This window comes from Tetranychus urticae, chromosome 2 (assembly GCF_039701765.1).
Source record: "Tetranychus urticae isolate SD_2017Ah chromosome 2, NJAU_TeUrti_SD_1.0, whole genome shotgun sequence".
NCBI classification, from domain to species: domain Eukaryota; kingdom Metazoa; phylum Arthropoda; class Arachnida; order Trombidiformes; family Tetranychidae; genus Tetranychus; species Tetranychus urticae.
The window spans coordinates 25347375-25363406 of record NC_142959.1 but is presented as its reverse complement, the minus strand read 5'-3'; the positions used below and the strand labels follow the sequence as shown (position 1 = coordinate 25363406).

The 16032-nt window shown below is 32.7% G+C and overlaps 5 protein-coding genes and 1 pseudogene across 6 annotated transcripts; 4 read left to right on the top strand and 2 right to left on the bottom strand.

Moving 5' to 3' along the window:
- Nucleotides 1–2776: 2776 nt before the first annotated feature.
- Nucleotides 2777–4912, top strand: LOC107360176 (U3 small nucleolar RNA-associated protein 6 homolog). Its single transcript, XM_089267866.1, has 2 exons — nt 2777–3535; nt 3602–4912. The coding sequence occupies exons 1-2, from the start codon at nt 2893–2895 to the stop codon at nt 4903–4905; spliced, it is 1947 nt and encodes a 648-aa protein (XP_089123992.1). The 5' UTR covers nt 2777–2892; the 3' UTR covers nt 4906–4912.
- Nucleotides 4913–5358: 446 nt separating this feature from the next.
- Nucleotides 5359–6585, top strand: LOC112538660 (putative cytochrome P450 49a1). Its single transcript, XM_089267867.1, has 2 exons — nt 5359–5373; nt 5485–6585. Exon 2 carries the CDS (start codon nt 5513–5515, stop codon nt 6470–6472), a length of 960 nt encoding a protein of 319 aa, XP_089123993.1. The 5' UTR covers nt 5359–5373; nt 5485–5512; the 3' UTR covers nt 6473–6585.
- Nucleotides 6586–6863: 278 nt separating this feature from the next.
- LOC107360367 (U3 small nucleolar RNA-associated protein 6 homolog) lies at nt 6864–9059 on the top strand. The gene is made up of 2 exons (XM_015927000.3): nt 6864–7624; nt 7691–9059. The coding sequence occupies exons 1-2, from the start codon at nt 6982–6984 to the stop codon at nt 8986–8988; spliced, it is 1941 nt and encodes a 646-aa protein (XP_015782486.2). The 5' UTR covers nt 6864–6981; the 3' UTR covers nt 8989–9059.
- Flo1 (flotillin-1) lies at nt 9060–11073 on the bottom strand. Its single transcript, XM_015927001.3, has 4 exons — nt 10902–11073; nt 10653–10728; nt 9618–10587; nt 9060–9528 (listed from the first exon to the last, which is right to left on the bottom strand). The coding sequence occupies exons 1-4, from the start codon at nt 10948–10950 to the stop codon at nt 9334–9336; spliced, it is 1290 nt and encodes a 429-aa protein (XP_015782487.1). The 5' UTR covers nt 10951–11073; the 3' UTR covers nt 9060–9333.
- A 1720-nt stretch (nt 11074–12793) lies between these two features.
- On the top strand, nt 12794–13416 carry LOC107360173 (epidermal retinol dehydrogenase 2 pseudogene; annotated as a pseudogene).
- Nucleotides 13417–13448: 32 nt separating this feature from the next.
- On the bottom strand, nt 13449–15695 carry LOC107360366 (uncharacterized). 2 transcript variants are annotated; one of them, XM_089267115.1, is made up of 3 exons: nt 15531–15695; nt 15145–15238; nt 13449–15007 (listed from the first exon to the last, which is right to left on the bottom strand). In XM_089267115.1, exons 1-3 carry the CDS (start codon nt 15568–15570, stop codon nt 13600–13602), a joined length of 1542 nt encoding a protein of 513 aa, XP_089123241.1. In that variant the 5' UTR covers nt 15571–15695; the 3' UTR covers nt 13449–13599. The 2 variants fall into 2 exon arrangements, with proteins under 2 accessions (XP_089123241.1, XP_015782485.2); XM_015926999.2 differs by having other exon boundaries at nt 13449–14989.
- Nucleotides 15696–16032: the final 337 nt, after the last annotated feature.

Here is a 16032-nt window from a genome sequence, read left to right as displayed (position 1 = left end):
ACATTGAAAATCTTATTAATATTTACAACTCTCTAATTACTATTATTACCATTTTACAGAAGAGATAGGAATTAAATTGATAATGCAATCCATCCTTGAACAATTAGCTGACAAGTTTATAATATAAAAAAAAATAAAATGCAAATTTCAGCTTAATCATGATAAAACCATGTACAGTTAAAGGAAAGGAAAAGGTTAATCAATCAATTAATTTCTGGCTCTTCTTGCTGTTCCTCTTATTGTTTCAAAATATTGAACCTTTTAACCCAACAGCTGAACCTTGATAATGACCACAACAACTAACCTTAAACTCTCACCGAGAAAAAACAACAACAACAAAAGTTACCATGAAAAGGAGTAAGGAGAGAGTAAATGAATCAATATGAATCAAAATGAATATAAAAACGAAACAAAATTTGAACCCAAAAGTGATTCTAAATATAAATATATATAAATGAAAATAAAATGAGAAAAAAAAGATTTTTTTAATTACAACAAAAATTGGTTTCAACCATTTGTTTTGCGTTCATTTTTAACAATCAATATTTTTGCATGTTCATTTGCAGATTCATCTTGATCACAATTACACCATCATAATAGTAGGTTGACAAAGATGCGGAGCAAGAATAGCAGGAGAAAGAAAGAGTTGAGATAAATCTGATGAATCCCTGGATAACCTCCAGACGAAGGATGAGTTGAGGTCAAGGTTTTTCAGGGTATTGATGATGAGTGAGAAGAAAGGGAAATTGTTCAAGATGATGAAAATGAAACCAGAGGTAAAAAATGCTGACATCTAATATTGAATCAGTTTTATGTTTACAATTGAAGTTTACTTTGAAATGTTGCATTGAAATGAATTGTAATTTGCTCCTCAACTTGCTAATCAATTGCAAGACAAGCATCATCAGTGAATAGGCATTAAACAATGAACAAAACAAAATCAGTTAATGGTTACTAAACTTGAATCATCGAGTAAAGTCAAGGCAGTTTGTAAATTAAAATTGCAAATTTTGTTCATTTTTTTGTTCATTTTTCTGTAAACAATGAATAACATTATTAGTAGATTACAATGTTGATATTGATGGTGTTAGCATGGTTAGTCCTTGTGTTAAATTGAATAGCAATGTTCAGGATAAATGATACAAAAAGAGTAGCAACAAATTTGAACCTTATTTTGTTATCATTTTTTACGCTCTCTTTTTTACTCCCTCTTTATATGTGCTATTTGTGTTGCAGTTCATATGATGAGAAACTCAATTCTCAAGGAAAAATCGTCATGTCAAGAGTCAAGGATAAAAGGTGGATGCTAAGAGTGAAGATGAAAAGGGAATGATAGGAAAAAGAGAAGGAGAAAGAGGTAAAAGAAAGAGATGTTCAAGGGTTGAGAGTAAAAATATTTTTCTACTCTCAATGGATTCAGGGGGTTGAGCTGCATTTTTCCCGGAATTCAGGTCAAGCTGTATCGATCAATCCCAGGGTATTGATGACACCATTACCTAGTCTATCTTTCAAAATTATATTTTTCACTCTCACTTTCATCATCATCTCACTCGTTTACAGCGTTTACATCCTTTTAGTACATTTATAAACCTTCTTATGACGTCAACAACACTTGTCCCAGTCAATTTTGTTTCATTATTTGCTTTACATGTGAAGACCTGGCTTGATGTACAAATAGCAACCTAGGAAAGGTGCATGACTCGGTTGAAAGTTGTAGGTTGCTTGGCTTTAACCCGTAAACCCAATGTACGATTCAACAAATGTTGCCTTCAGCTTTAGCTACTTTTTTGCCTGCAATTTTTGCTTTCCATTTCTTTGTTTCTATCTTGCATGGTTTATTATTTTTATAATTGCTCAGTTTGATCAGCACATTAAATTGGGTTAAATGAGGGAAAAGGATTTGATTGAAAAGATGAGAAAAAAAGAGATGTTTCAGGATAAGAATAGTAGATGAAGATGATGTTGAATGGATCAGTTAGTTTTCTTTGTAACTCGCGCATTCAATCTCTCTTTCTTGTGTTTGTAGATCTTGACCTCATTTTTAAACTAAGCCCAGATATTTTTCACCAGATTCACAGGGATGATGATGAGGAGGAGGAGGAGGTGGAAGAAAAAATTAGGAACCAAAAAAGTAATAAAAGGCAAAGCCTTGATGCATTTAGCTGTATATATAATTGGCTTGTTTTTTTTCTCTTTGCTTAACCTCTGGTTAACTATTTCAGATTCAATCAATTTTTAACCTGTTGAGATAATTGTTATTAATATTTAAGCATATTCCATTGAAGATGCTATCAATTTGAAATGGCAATAATAGACCGAGTTAATGCAATGGCTAGTGGACGAGAAACGTGAAAATTGCAAATTTCTTTCTTGTTTCCTTTTTCTAGGTCAAATTGGATCAAATTTTGGTCATTTAAGATACATGTTTCAATCTTCATTGCAAAAGTGGAAGTTATCAAATTTAAAATGGCTAATTTATTCATCAAATGGCATTAAATTACTTTCTTTAGGCTCAAATATTCGGATTATTGTTATGCATTACGGGTTTTCTCGTTTATCTAAACTTTTGCTACTTCTGTTGTTTTACTGCATCAATTTTTAATTTTATTGTTATCTATTCAATCATTTGTAAAAATAACAAAGCTATTTTGTTGAGTTTATAAATGTTAATTAATTGATCATTTCGTTAACTTTGGCTTTTTTAGTTGGTAGATGACGCTACTTTATTGCTGGTTTGCTTGCTTTAAAGTTGCTTGGCTACCATTCACATGGTCCATGTGACATGATTTTACGAGACAATTTGTTTGTGATTTTTGATCATCTGCTGTGTTAATTTATTGTATTTTGTTTATTTTATTTTGTGATTTTTGAATTGTTCAGTTTGTCTTAACCATGGCTGAAGTTGTTCAATATCATCTTGAAGAGTTGCTTGATGTTTTTGTGAGCTTTAGAGAAGTGAAATTGTTCTCTGCTGTAGAAGTTAAAAAAATTGTTAATAAAATACGATCACATGAATACAAAATTCAAAAGCCCAGTAAAACAAAACATGACTATCTCAAATATATTCAATATATGCAAACCCTGTTACTTTTGATTAAAAAACGTAAAGTAAAATGTATCAATATGTTGAAGTATAAAGAGATTGAAATTAGACTCATCAATTTGGTTAAAAAACTGCTTAGAAAAGTTGTATATTCCAACCAACACGATCTTGTCCTTTGGTACACTTGGATTAACTTTTGCCGCAAAATGGGTCACAGAGAGGACACCAGTAAAGTTTATACTCGTACGTTGCAAGTCCACCCTGATAAAGAGAAAGTTTGGATTGATGCTGCTAAACATCAATTTAAGAAAATGCGTATGCCAACCGTTGCTCGTAATTTGCTGCAAACTGGCTTACAAGATAATCCCGATTCAATTAAGCTTTGGAAAGAATACTTTAGATTTGAGTTGTTGCATTCCGATATAGTTCGGAAACGTCATAAAATCTTGGGACAAGATTTAGACAGTGAAGAATACCAGAATATTTCAAAAGGTATGATTAAATTATGAATGCTTTATCAATATCTTGTGCTTATAAATTTGCTCTATTCTTTTCCAGTTAATTTTACCCTAGACGAAAGTGATGCAGTGGTAAATGGCAAAATAGCAGTCATTGTTTTTAAGAATGCTGTCCCTGTATTATCCAAAAAATTGGCTACTGTGAAAGGTTTTTTAGGTATTCTTGATAAATTTAAACCGGGTTTGCGAACTCCAGTTAAAGTAGAGATGATAAAGATTTTAGAAGAAAACTTTCCTGATACCGAAGAGTTATATGACATCAAAGCTCATTGTGTAATGGATCAATATTATGCTTGTCGGTACAAAAATTTATCTGAAGACGATCTAGAATCATTTGCACCAGAAGAAAAGCGGATTGAATTGGCAGTCAATATTTACCGAATGGGTATTGACAAAGTTCCTACAGTTAAAATGTGGAATTTATTCATAAGTTTCAATTTAAGATTGTTATCCAAGTCTGCTGATGGAGAAGACCAAGAAAAGTTGTTAGACAACTTACTGCTGATATTTGATGAATGCTGGAGATCAGGATTGATGTCTAGACATGCTTTTCTCGAGTGGATTCTCGCCTTACAAATCAAAGATAATTTTGCACAAATGGATAATCTTATGGCCAAAGGATGTGAAAAGTGGTCAAAGTACGCGGATATTTGGTACTTGCGTTTAAAAGTTCTCTCTACGAGGGTTACTTCCAAGGAGGATGTAAAACATCTTTTTCCTCTAGCTTTCAAAAGCATTGATTACAAGATCGACCAGGATGAAGACGAAGATGAAGAAAAGATAGAACAATCTGGATTGATAATCAGAAATATGAAAAAGAAAACTATTGACGATGTCTGGAATCTCTTCATCGAATGGTCATCTAAACACTTACACCCTACTGAAGTCATCAAAAGAATTGAGAAATATTTTTCCGAATTACTTGGAGGAGGCAGTTGTTTAGTGACTCAACGTAAAATTTCTTCATTGCTGAAACCTGAATTATTGAGAAAATCGATTGAACTCAAAAAGAATGGGCTAGAACTAGCTCGAAATTATTACGATAAATATAAACATCATCCTCCTGCGGTTGCATCTTTTTTCAAAGAGATGATTCAAATTGAACGAAATCAAAATCCAATTGATTATAAAAGAATAGTTAATATTTATGAAGATTTAATTAGTTATTTCGGAGAAAATGATCATCAAATATGGTTGGATTATTGTAAATTTACTCTGGAGAACAAAAAACCTACGACAGTTGGAACTATACATAATAGAGCTTGTAAAACGTTAATTGCATCGGAAGTTTCACGTTTTGTATCATCATATTGTCTTTTGCAGAATAAAAATTATAATTCATAACAAAAAATGTAATTTAAATAAATTGTTTAACGAAAAAATACAAATGGGAATGCAAAGATATTTATTTTCGTACTGGATTGAACCAATGAGTACTGCCAGTCACAAACAATGTCCAAATCCAATCAATGTACCGACCAATTTTATCGATATGAAGTAAATTGTGATTTATCCGATTTATTGACCATTTTAGTGTTAAAGTAAATTATTTTAAATAAACTTTAGTAAAAGTAATGTCATCAATCTTGCTATTTAATGGAACTGATTGTTAGTGAGTATTCTGATGATTCCGATTATTATATCTTCATTTCATGCCATTGTTCATAGTTCGTTGCCTTAATGTTCCTGTTAGCTGTGTTTAGTGTTCAATAATCCTTTGAATGATTAAAGCGTATAATCTTTTATTCAGTTTATCACCTGGAAAAGGCGCGAAAATAATATCAACTACGCTCGTTTACGTCTCCAAACACGGTATGTGAAGCTTGTGCAGTCGATGTTACTCAATCAATCCCAGATAAATCAATTCATTCCTGAAATTAGTTTGACAGCTGACCAATTATTATCTAATATACTTGAAATTAGAAGTCTCTCCGGTTCAGTTGAAAATTTAATGCCGCATCTCTACAGGTGGGCTCTAGAAACCAATGGACGAGTATTTGTTGGTCAACAACTTGGATGTCTGAATCTCAAAGGAACAAGTGAAAGTGAAGCTTTATTTGGCGCAATTCATGAGACTCATGAGGCAATTATGGCTACTGAATTGGCAGCAACTAACCTGTGGCAATATTTTCCAACCTCTGACTATAAAAGGTTGGTTAAATCGCAGGATGTCATGGGTGATATAATATCTAAATTCATTGAAAACATTGATCACAATTCAACTTCTATTCATGGAGCCAAATCTATTGTGTCTCAATTGTTTAATCAACCCGAAGCTACAAAAAAAGATATTTTTACAATAATAATGGATTTGTTCTTGGCTGCTTTCGATACAACCTCATTTGTCGTCGCTTTTGCTCTCTATCATCTTTCATGTAACCAGAAATGTCAAGATCAAGTTCGCAAAGAATTATTTGAAATATTCCCGAATGGCAAAGAACCTATTTCCGTTGAAAGTCTTCAACAAATGAAATATTTAAAGGCCTGTGTTAAAGAATCAATGAGAATCAATCCTTTTTCAATTGGAACTGGAAGAGTTACAACTCGAGATATGACAATTAGAGGTTTTCATATACCAACTGGAACCATGATAATTGTTCAAAATCAAGTGGCTTGTATGCAGGAATCAAACTTTCCTCGACCTAATGAGTTTATCCCTGAAAGGTGGTTAACTTTGGAACGAGGAAACTGGCCAAAAGCGTCACCATTTGCTATGCTTCCTTTCGGTTATGGAGCTAGAATGTGCATAGGAAGACGTTTATCTGAATTAGAACTTTACATTTTAATTGCCAAAATTTTAAGGAATTTTCGCGTTGAATTTGATGATGATGAGCCATTCCGAGCTAAAACTCGTTTCATAAACGTTCCAGTTGGTCCTTTAAAGTTACGATTTATTGACATTTCAAACTAACTTAATGAAGTTTACATTTTAATTTTTTACCTGAATCATTGGATTTTAAAGTATCTTGCTGTTAAAATTTTTATCGTAATCTTTTTTTATTAAAAGGATGATTTTTTACTTGATTTTTTATCATTAATATTATTACTAAAGGTTGTTGTTATGCATTACGGGTTTCTCGTTTATTTAGACTTTTGATACTTTTGTTATTTTATCAAATCAATTTTTAATTTTCTTGTTATCTATTCAATCATTTGTAAAAGTATCAAAGCTATTTTGTTGAGTTTATAAATCTTAATTAATTGATAATTTCGTTAACTTTGTTTTTTTTAGTTGGTAGATGACGCTACTTTATTGCTGGTTTGCTTGCTTTAAAGTTGCTTGGCTACCATTCACATGGTCCATGTGACATGATTTTACGAGACAATTTGTTTGTGTTTTTTGATCATCTGCTGTGTTAATTTATTGTATTTTGTTTATTTTATTTTGTGATTTTTTGAATTGTTCAGTTTGTCTTAACCATGGCTGAAGTTGTTCAATATCATCTTGAAGAGTTGCTTGATGTTTTTGTGAGCGTTAGAGAAGTGAAATTGTTCTCTGCTGAAGAAGTTAAAAAAATTGTTAATGATATACGATCATTTGAATACAAAATTCAAAAGCCCAGTAAAACAAAACATGACTATCTCAAATATATTCAATATGTACAAACCCTGTTAGATTTGATGAAAAAACGTAAAGTAAAATGTATTAATATGTTGAAGTATAAAGAGATTGAAATAAGGCTAATCAATTTGGTTAAAAAACTGTTCAGAAAAGTTGTATATTCCAACCAACACGATCTTGTCCTTTGGTACACTTGGATTAACTTTTGCCGCAAAATGGGTCTCAGAGAGGACATTAGTAAAGTTTATGTTCGTATGTTGCAAGTTCATCCTGACAAAGAGGAAGTTTGGATTGCTGCTGCTAAATATCAATTTGAGGAAATGCGTATGCCAACCGTTGCTCGTAATTTGCTGCAAACTAGCTTACAAGATAATCCCGATTCAATTAAGCTTTGGGAAGAATACTTTAGATTTGAGTTGTTGCATTCCGATATGGTTCGAAAACGTCAAGAAATTTTGGGACAAGATTTAGACAGTGAAGAATACCAGAATATTTCAAAAGGTATGATTAAATTATGAATGCTTTATCAATATCTTGTGCTTATAAATTTTCTCTATTCTTTTTCAGTTAATTTTACCTTAGACGAAAGTGATGCAGTGGTAAGCGGCAAAATAGCAGTCATTGTTTTTAAGAATTCTGTCCCTGTATTATCCAAAAAATTGGCTGCTGCGAAAGGTTTTTTTGATATTCTTGATGAATTTGAACCTGGTTTGCGAACTCCAGTTAAAGTAGAGATGATAAAGATTTTAGAAGAAAACTTTCCTGATACCGAAGAGTTATATGACATCAAAGCTCATTGTGTAATGGATCAATATTATGCTTGTCGTTACAAAAATTTATCTGAAGACGATCTAGAATCATTTGCACCAGAAGAAAAGCGGATTGAATTGGCAGTCAATATTTACCGAAAGGGTATTGACAAAGTTCCCACAGTTAAAATGTGGAATTTATTCATAAGTTTCAATCTAAGGTTGTTATCTAAGTCTGCTGTCGGAGAAGACCAAGAAAAATTGTTAGACAACTTACTGCTGATATTTGATGAATGCTGGAGATCAGAGTTGATGTCTAGACATGCTTTTCTCGAGTGGATTCTCGCCTTGCAAATCAAAGATAATTTTGCACAAATGGATAATCTTATGGCCAAAGGATGTGAAAAGTGGTCAAAGTACGCGGATATTTGGTACTTGCGTTTAAAAGTTCTCTCTACGAGGGTTACTTCCAAGGAGGATGTAAAACATCTTTTTCCTCTAGCTTTCAAAAGCATTGATTACAAGATCGACCAGGATGAAGACGAAGATGAAGAAAAGATAGAACAATCTGGATTGATAATCAGAAATATGAAAAAGAAAACTATTGACGATGTCTGGAATCTCTTCATCGAATGGTCATCTAAACACTTACACCCTACTGAAGTCATCAAAAGAATTGAGAAATATTTTTCCGAATTACTTGGAGGAGGCAGTTGTTTAGTGACTCAACGTAAAATTTCTTCATTGCTGAAACCTGAATTATTGAGAAAATCGATTGAACTCAAAAAGAATGGGCTAGAACTAGCTCGAAATTATTACGATAAATATAAACATCATCCTCCTGCGGTTGCATCTTTTTTCAATGAAATGATTCAAATTGAACGAAATCAAAATCCAATCGATTATAAAAGAATTGTGAATATTTATGAAGATTTAATTAGTTATTTCGGAGAAAATGATCATCAAATATGGTTGGATTATTGTAAATTTACTCTGGAGAACAAAAAACCTACGACAGTTGGAACTATACATAATAGAGCTTGTAAAACGTTAATTGCATCGGAAGTTTCACGTTTTGTATCATCATATTGTCTTTTGCAGAATGAAAAATTATAATTCATAACAAAACAGGCAACAAAATTTGTAATGATTCAAATAAATTGATTAAGTTAACAAAAAAATACAAATGGGAATGCAAAGACATTTATTTTCGTACTGGATTGAACAGTGTGTCAAGGAAGTAATTTAGTAAGCAATGAAATATTAAAGTAAATAAAGTGAAAATTCCAGACTTGGTTTTCAGTAAATAATATTGATAAACTTGTTATAAAGTTAATAAGCATATGGTAGGAAGAAAATCAATATGACTAGGAGAATTTAGATGATTGTAAAATTTATAAAATTAGCTTTAGATGCAAGTAAAAATGTAAATGTCATAAATGCGTTGAAATTGTAGGGCAATTAACGAGCGGCAGCTACAGGTGCGACTGCTACAGGTGGTGGAATGCCAGCAATAGTGTCGATGGATGACCTCACTTTATTAATAATATCGAGAATTTCTCCAGTCAGCTTGGTCGCACCAATTGGCCCATCTCCTTGCGAAACCATAACCACTTTATTACATTGAGCCAATGGAGCAGCAATTTCAGCAGCCAACTATACCAAATAAAAAAGCATTTAATTAGTAGTGATCACTCATCATAAATGAATGTTAATCATAACACCAAAGAATATAATTAACTTACCTTAGGCATAGTTTCCAGAATCATATCAACCTTAGCAGCATTGTCATATTCTTTATAAGCATTTGCTTTCTTGGCCATTTGTTCCGCTTCGGCCTTGGCTTTGGCTTCAATTGCATATGATTCGGCTTCTCCTCTCAATTTAATTGCTTCTGCTTCAGCTTCTGCTTCAATAATTAACTTATTTTTGTATGCTTCAGCCAACTTTTCAATTTTATATTTTTCAGCTTCTGCAGGTTTCTTTACAGTGGCTTCTAATTCCTTCTCTCGTCGTTTGATTTCCTGTTCTTGAACTTCAATTTCCGAGGTTCTTTCGACAACTAAAATTTCCATTTGGCTATCTTTGATTTGTTTTTTCGTTTTGGCTGTTTGAATGTCAAAAGCTAAATCTGATTCAGCTTTCTTCGTAAAAACTTCATAATCATAAGCAGCTTTTTTCATTTCAAAATCTTTCTGGGCTTTGGCAATTTCAGCGTCATTCAAATATTTAGCCGCCATTTTATCCTCTTCAGCTAATGCCTCCTTTATTAATGCATCTCGCTGAGCTTCAGCCTCACCAATTCGAGCATCACGTTTAACTTCAGCTGTTCGCGCCATTCCTAAAGCTTTAAGATATCCTTCATCATCACTAATATCTTTGATGGTATATGAGACAACGGTAAATCCCATATCTACCAGATCAGAGGAAGCCACTTCGAACACTTTTTTGGAAAACCTTTTACGATTTTTGTAAATTTCTTCGACAGTTAGAGAAGCCATGATTGCTCTTTGATGTCCCTCTAGAGTTTCACGAGCGACATGCATGATGTCTTGTTCAGATTTTCCCATAAATTGTTCGCATGCAGCTCTTAACATATCAGAGTTCTGCCCTTGGATTTTAACTTGTGCTACACCAGTTACAGAAATTGGTACACCTTGCTGGGTATAAACACGAGGGCTTTCAATCGTTAATGTCATAGTATTTAATGAGATTCTGTAATAGAATTTAAATATAAATTTTAATGAGTAAAAGATTGAAAATAAATTGTAAAAGCTTACTTTTGAACTCTTTGAATGACAGGCCAAACAAAAACACGACCACCAGCCACCATATGAGGCCTAGAATGGCAGCATCCTAAATTGAAAAGGGATCAGAAAAACATGAATGTAAATTAAGTGTTTATGCAATTAATTGGAAACAATCAAAATATCTAAATAAATAATAGGATAAATGAAATTCCCAATGAATTATTCAAAACAAAACATCAAAACAATGGTCTCACAATTTTTGTACATTAAACAACTTACCAGAGACAACAAGAGCCTCATTTGGCCCACAAGTTTCAAAACCAGGCATATTGAGTCCTATTCAGGTTATTTCATAAAAACAATTGGACAATTTGCTTTTTTCACGCTCTGAATGAAATCAAAGATAACTCAGGATAAATATTTTCTCCACTCCCATTTTTGTCTATTGTCTCTGATGTTTATGTCAAGTTAAGCCTGAATGATCGAGAAATAGGATCGGATCCTTATATCGATAAGTATCGCTTAAACACACATGTCATAAAATAAAAAAACAAATGTTTTGTAAATAAACTTTTGGCGCTGTAATGATGTTATTCCTTTGGTTTGCTACATGAAATGTCCACTCATTATTTTTTCAAACTCTAGTAGACCCTTTAATCTGCCACCCTCCCAGAAGGTCAATTCTGAAGCTGATCGATTTTAAAGATTGGCCCTCAAGGTTTATGTCACAAATATTGGTTTATTTTGAATGATGATGGCTGATGAGTTCGTCTTGATTAATAAACAAGTCTCAACTGAAATGATCATCAATATGGGTTACTTGATTCGCATTTGACCTACACCTTGAAGCAAGCTTGTTGAATAGATAAAATTTTGTGTATGTCAAGGTATTAACTTTGTTTTATTACCATTAGTATTTCGTCGAATTAAAAACATTTATTTATTTCAACTCATTATCAATCATAATTATATCAGACCATTAATATCACGTAATTATTTCATTAAACATTTGTAAATCAATTGCTGACAAAAACAAACCAAAATCAAATGAACAGTACATTTCATTATGCATTATAAAAATAACAATTTCATTGTTTCATCTTTTCATTTATATTTGCATAGCAAATGTCTCATTCTATTATTCAAATTGTCCTGGTAATAGTTGGACGTAAATTACGTTGATAAACTTAAATAACCTCTGCTAATCAAAAATGGCCACGGACTTAAATTGTGTTTAGATTTCCACAGATTTCTCATGGTCTTCAAGAGTCTCCTCTAGCAATTACAGTAGTATATTTAGTCAACAGAAATCATTCGATCATTTGGTTGGATAACCAGTGATTTAATAATAAAGAAAGGCAATGAATAGTCAAGTATTAATCATGAATTTAAATTTTAGGGCTAATTATGGCAAACCTTTTCTAAAATTGTTTGATCAACTAACCAAAAACAGCTTCTATTTTAACAAATCAATCCATTTTCCTTGCTTTAAAAATCTATTCTCGTTTCTTTGTAGTTATTGGTAAAATTGAGAGATACTCATTGAGTTACATTTCTCAATCTGAGTTGACCGTCATGCCAGGTATCAGGCGAGTGTCGATTGAATAATAAGACTTAATTCATTTTATTATTAATGGATTTGTGGTGGAACACTCTTTCTTAATGGTCTCCTCTTTTGTTTTTGTTTTATCTGTCAAGTTAAGTAACGCAGCTATTATTGTGCTTTTTTAACTTGAATCAAACCTTGATTAAAGTTATATCAAAAAAGTTCATCATTGTGGCAGCATTTTAGCTAACTTTTTTAAGTTAACATGCAAATATCTGTACATACGCTGCTGGTTTTTTTTGATAACATGGGTCAAATACTTATTCTGTTTTAAAATAGGAAAACCAATATTTGTTTTCCATGTAAGTTACTTTGTTAATTATGATATTTACTTTTTTTCCATATTAATTCCTATTAATCATCCTCTTAACCTTCATTCTTTCCGATCCATTTTCTCATTTAATTCCACTTTCCTTCATTTACTTGTCTCACTTGAACAAACATATCTTCCAAACACTTGCAATTTCACATCTTGGCCATTATTTACCGGTTTCCCTAACAATACTCTTATTTTAATGTATCTGTGGTGAACCTCAGTTACCATCATGTTCTTATCCTATGTTAACCTGGTATCGTTTCTGGTAAATCAATTCTTGACCTCAGTGATGAAGCTATACTCAAAACATTCGAAGTTAATGTTTTTTCCCATTTCTGGATCAACAAGGCTTTCCTACCAGAAATGATGTCTGACAATAAGGGTCATATTGTATCTATGGCTTCTGTTGCATCTTTTGTTGGTTCTGATAAATTAACTAATTACTCGTCTTCAAAAGCTGCTGCTTACATGCTACAAGAATCTTTGTTTCTTGAACTGAAAACTGCTGGCTATGATGGCATTAAAATAACCACGGTATTCCCTTACTTCATTGATACTGGAATGTTCCAGGCTGCTTACGATAAAGTGATCCCTATGTTGAAACCAGATTACACTGCTGACAGAATAATTGAAGCTTTACGAACTGACCAGTGTCTTTTGATCTTACCAAGGCCGTTTTATTTCATGAGTGCTATAAAAACAATGATTCCTGCAAATAGTGGCTTTTATCTCTAAAGTTTACTTGGTGGACTAGAAACGATGAAAGGCTTTGCTGGTTTTAATAATAATATTGAGAACGCTAAAGTGAAGAGTAATCAAACAACAATCAATGGCTGTTCATTTTTCTGATCATCGAAAAATTTCAATGTAACGCATAAAGTAGCAAGAAAAAGGAAAAGATATGTTTTTCAATGATTAAGCAAACTTTAATTGATATGAACAAATGAGAAATTCATAAATTCCATGGTTTGCCTAATTTTCTGTGAGTTTCATTACCTAAGCGATGACTGTATTTGAACTAGAAAGCATAAACTTGTAAAAATCAATTTTTCAATTTAGATTTTGCTTTTATCTTGTATTTCTTCTTGCATTTCCTCTTGCATTTCTTCTGGTGTTTCATCTTGCATCTCATCGTGCTTGTCGCTTTGCTTATCGCTTCGTTTGTCATCTTGCTCGTCGTCTAGCTTATCTTCTACTTTTTCACTTTGTTTTTCATCTTGCTTTTCTTCTTGTTGTTCTTCATGTTGTTCTTCTTGTTTTTCATCCTGTATTTCATCTTGCTTTTCATCTTGTTTTTCATTTTGCTTTTCATCGTGCTTTTCCTCTTGATTTGTAGTAATCTTTTCATTTTGTTTCAAGTTTTGGTCCTCATATCGGTTCTTATTTTGATTCTCTTCAAACTTTTCGACTTGTTTTACATCTAATTTTTCATCTAAATTGTCGTATGATTTATCATCTTCTACCTGGTTCATTGGTTCTTCTTGCTCCATCATATTCACCTGTTCATCATCAGGTTTTACAGAACCGTTTAAATTACCCATTTTATTGATGGTTGAGTTCTCTTGACTTTTTGCATCTTCGAGTTCTACATCTTGGTTTAGTTCATGTGTTTCAGGAGCTAGACTTGGAGGAGGCGAAGAAGATGAAGAAGGTTGTGGTGAGGATTCGGACGATGAGGAACTGGAAGATGAAGGTGAGCCTGCATCGTAAGGATGAATGTCAGATACAACGGCAAGTGGTGTGGATGGAGGCGAAGCAAAAACAGTAGTGAAACTATCCAATTGCTGCAAAGGTGCAGGGGCATTAGGTAATGGATCGGAGTCTTGTAAATGTGAACATGATTGTGACATTTGATTAGAGCATAGTAATGCTCGCGAAGATGATTCTTCTTTTTCGTTCAGTCCATTCATAAAAGCAGAAGACGAAGAGGCAATCGATGAAATTTGTGAAGATGATGATGCAGAAGGTGCAGATGAAGATGATGGTAATGGTGATGTTGATGATGACGACGATGATGACGGTAAGGGCGACGAAGATAAGAGAATATTTGAGGAAGATGCAGAAGATGATGGAGATGAAGAGTTGTTGTGCGGTGAACGTGAAAACTCTCTTTGGAAGGGTTCGGGCTCGTTTTCACTATCCACACGTCTTGCTTCAATAGTACTTATAACGCGTATATTTTTTTCTAAGCCTCTCATAAATTTGTCCGATCTCTTGTAATATTTATAAGGAGCCGTGAGGAGTTCGCAAATCCGTTGTATAGTGAATGGGGCTCCATTAAAGTATTCGAATTTTTCAATTATTTCATCTTTCATTTCCTGGAAGTTGAATGGTTTAACATTTGGTAAGACCGGGTTATTTTCATAGGGATACTTGGTATTGAATTCATTGACCACAAGCTCGATCTTTTTCAAAATCACAGGTTTAATTTTGTTCCAAGGATAACTAATCAAAAAGAGAAAACTTAATCAATGAGAAAGAAAGAAATAGTGGCATATAAGAGATAAAGAAAGAGAGAGATATATAGAGAGATATAGAGAGAGGGAAAATAAGGTGAAAATACTGAAGATGTAAACACTAGATGCTGTCCTCCCACTTACATTGTATCCCCAGACTTGGCTATATTGATGAGTAGTCTTTCCAAATAATCCGGCAGACCATTTTCACAGTCACGTCCATAATTTTTCTCGAAATCTGTAAAAAAATCACAAAAATATGAAAAATGTATCAATAAGATTACAAATTATAGAGCACATAAAAGGGTAAGGGTATACACAAATGAATCAGAACTTGATAGATACTGAGAAAGGCCTCGATGCCGAAACGAAAGAAAATGAAAATTTCATAAGTTAAACGCCAAAAATCTAACAAAACAATTAATGAAATATTTAAATATATCTAAGATTGTTTTTCAAAATTTTGAGAGATAGCAGAGAGAAAGAGAAGTGATAGAAAGATAGGAAGAAAAAAACGCAAATTTACTTACTCATGAGTTCATTCAAAATCTCTTCTTTATCTAGTTCCATTTTAATTAATGTTCTAAACAGATACAAATGTAAATTTCACTTCAATTGAAATACTAGATGATCCAAAAATTGATTGATTGAAAAGATGAGATTACGGTATGAAACAGTTTCCTTTTGTTGAGTTAACCCATCAATAAATGTTATAGCATAAGAGCAAACCAACCAATAGGCTGAAACTTGTGTAACCTTATAACCAATCACAACAGAGTTGCGGTTTATTTAAAATTGCCTGGTTTTTCTTTACAACTTAATGTCACTGTTATTTTGCTTGGACGTGAGTTTTGTTTACACCCTTGGATGAAGAGATAATTTTGATAGGTGCTTTCTGTTGTTTATGTTTGTTGTTTTCATTGGGAATTGATGATTCTCCCTAATAATTACCATTGAGCTTTTGATGAAACAGCTGATCTAAAATGATTCAATCTTTGTCTCATTTGGTTCACTTTATTATTATTGAGTTTT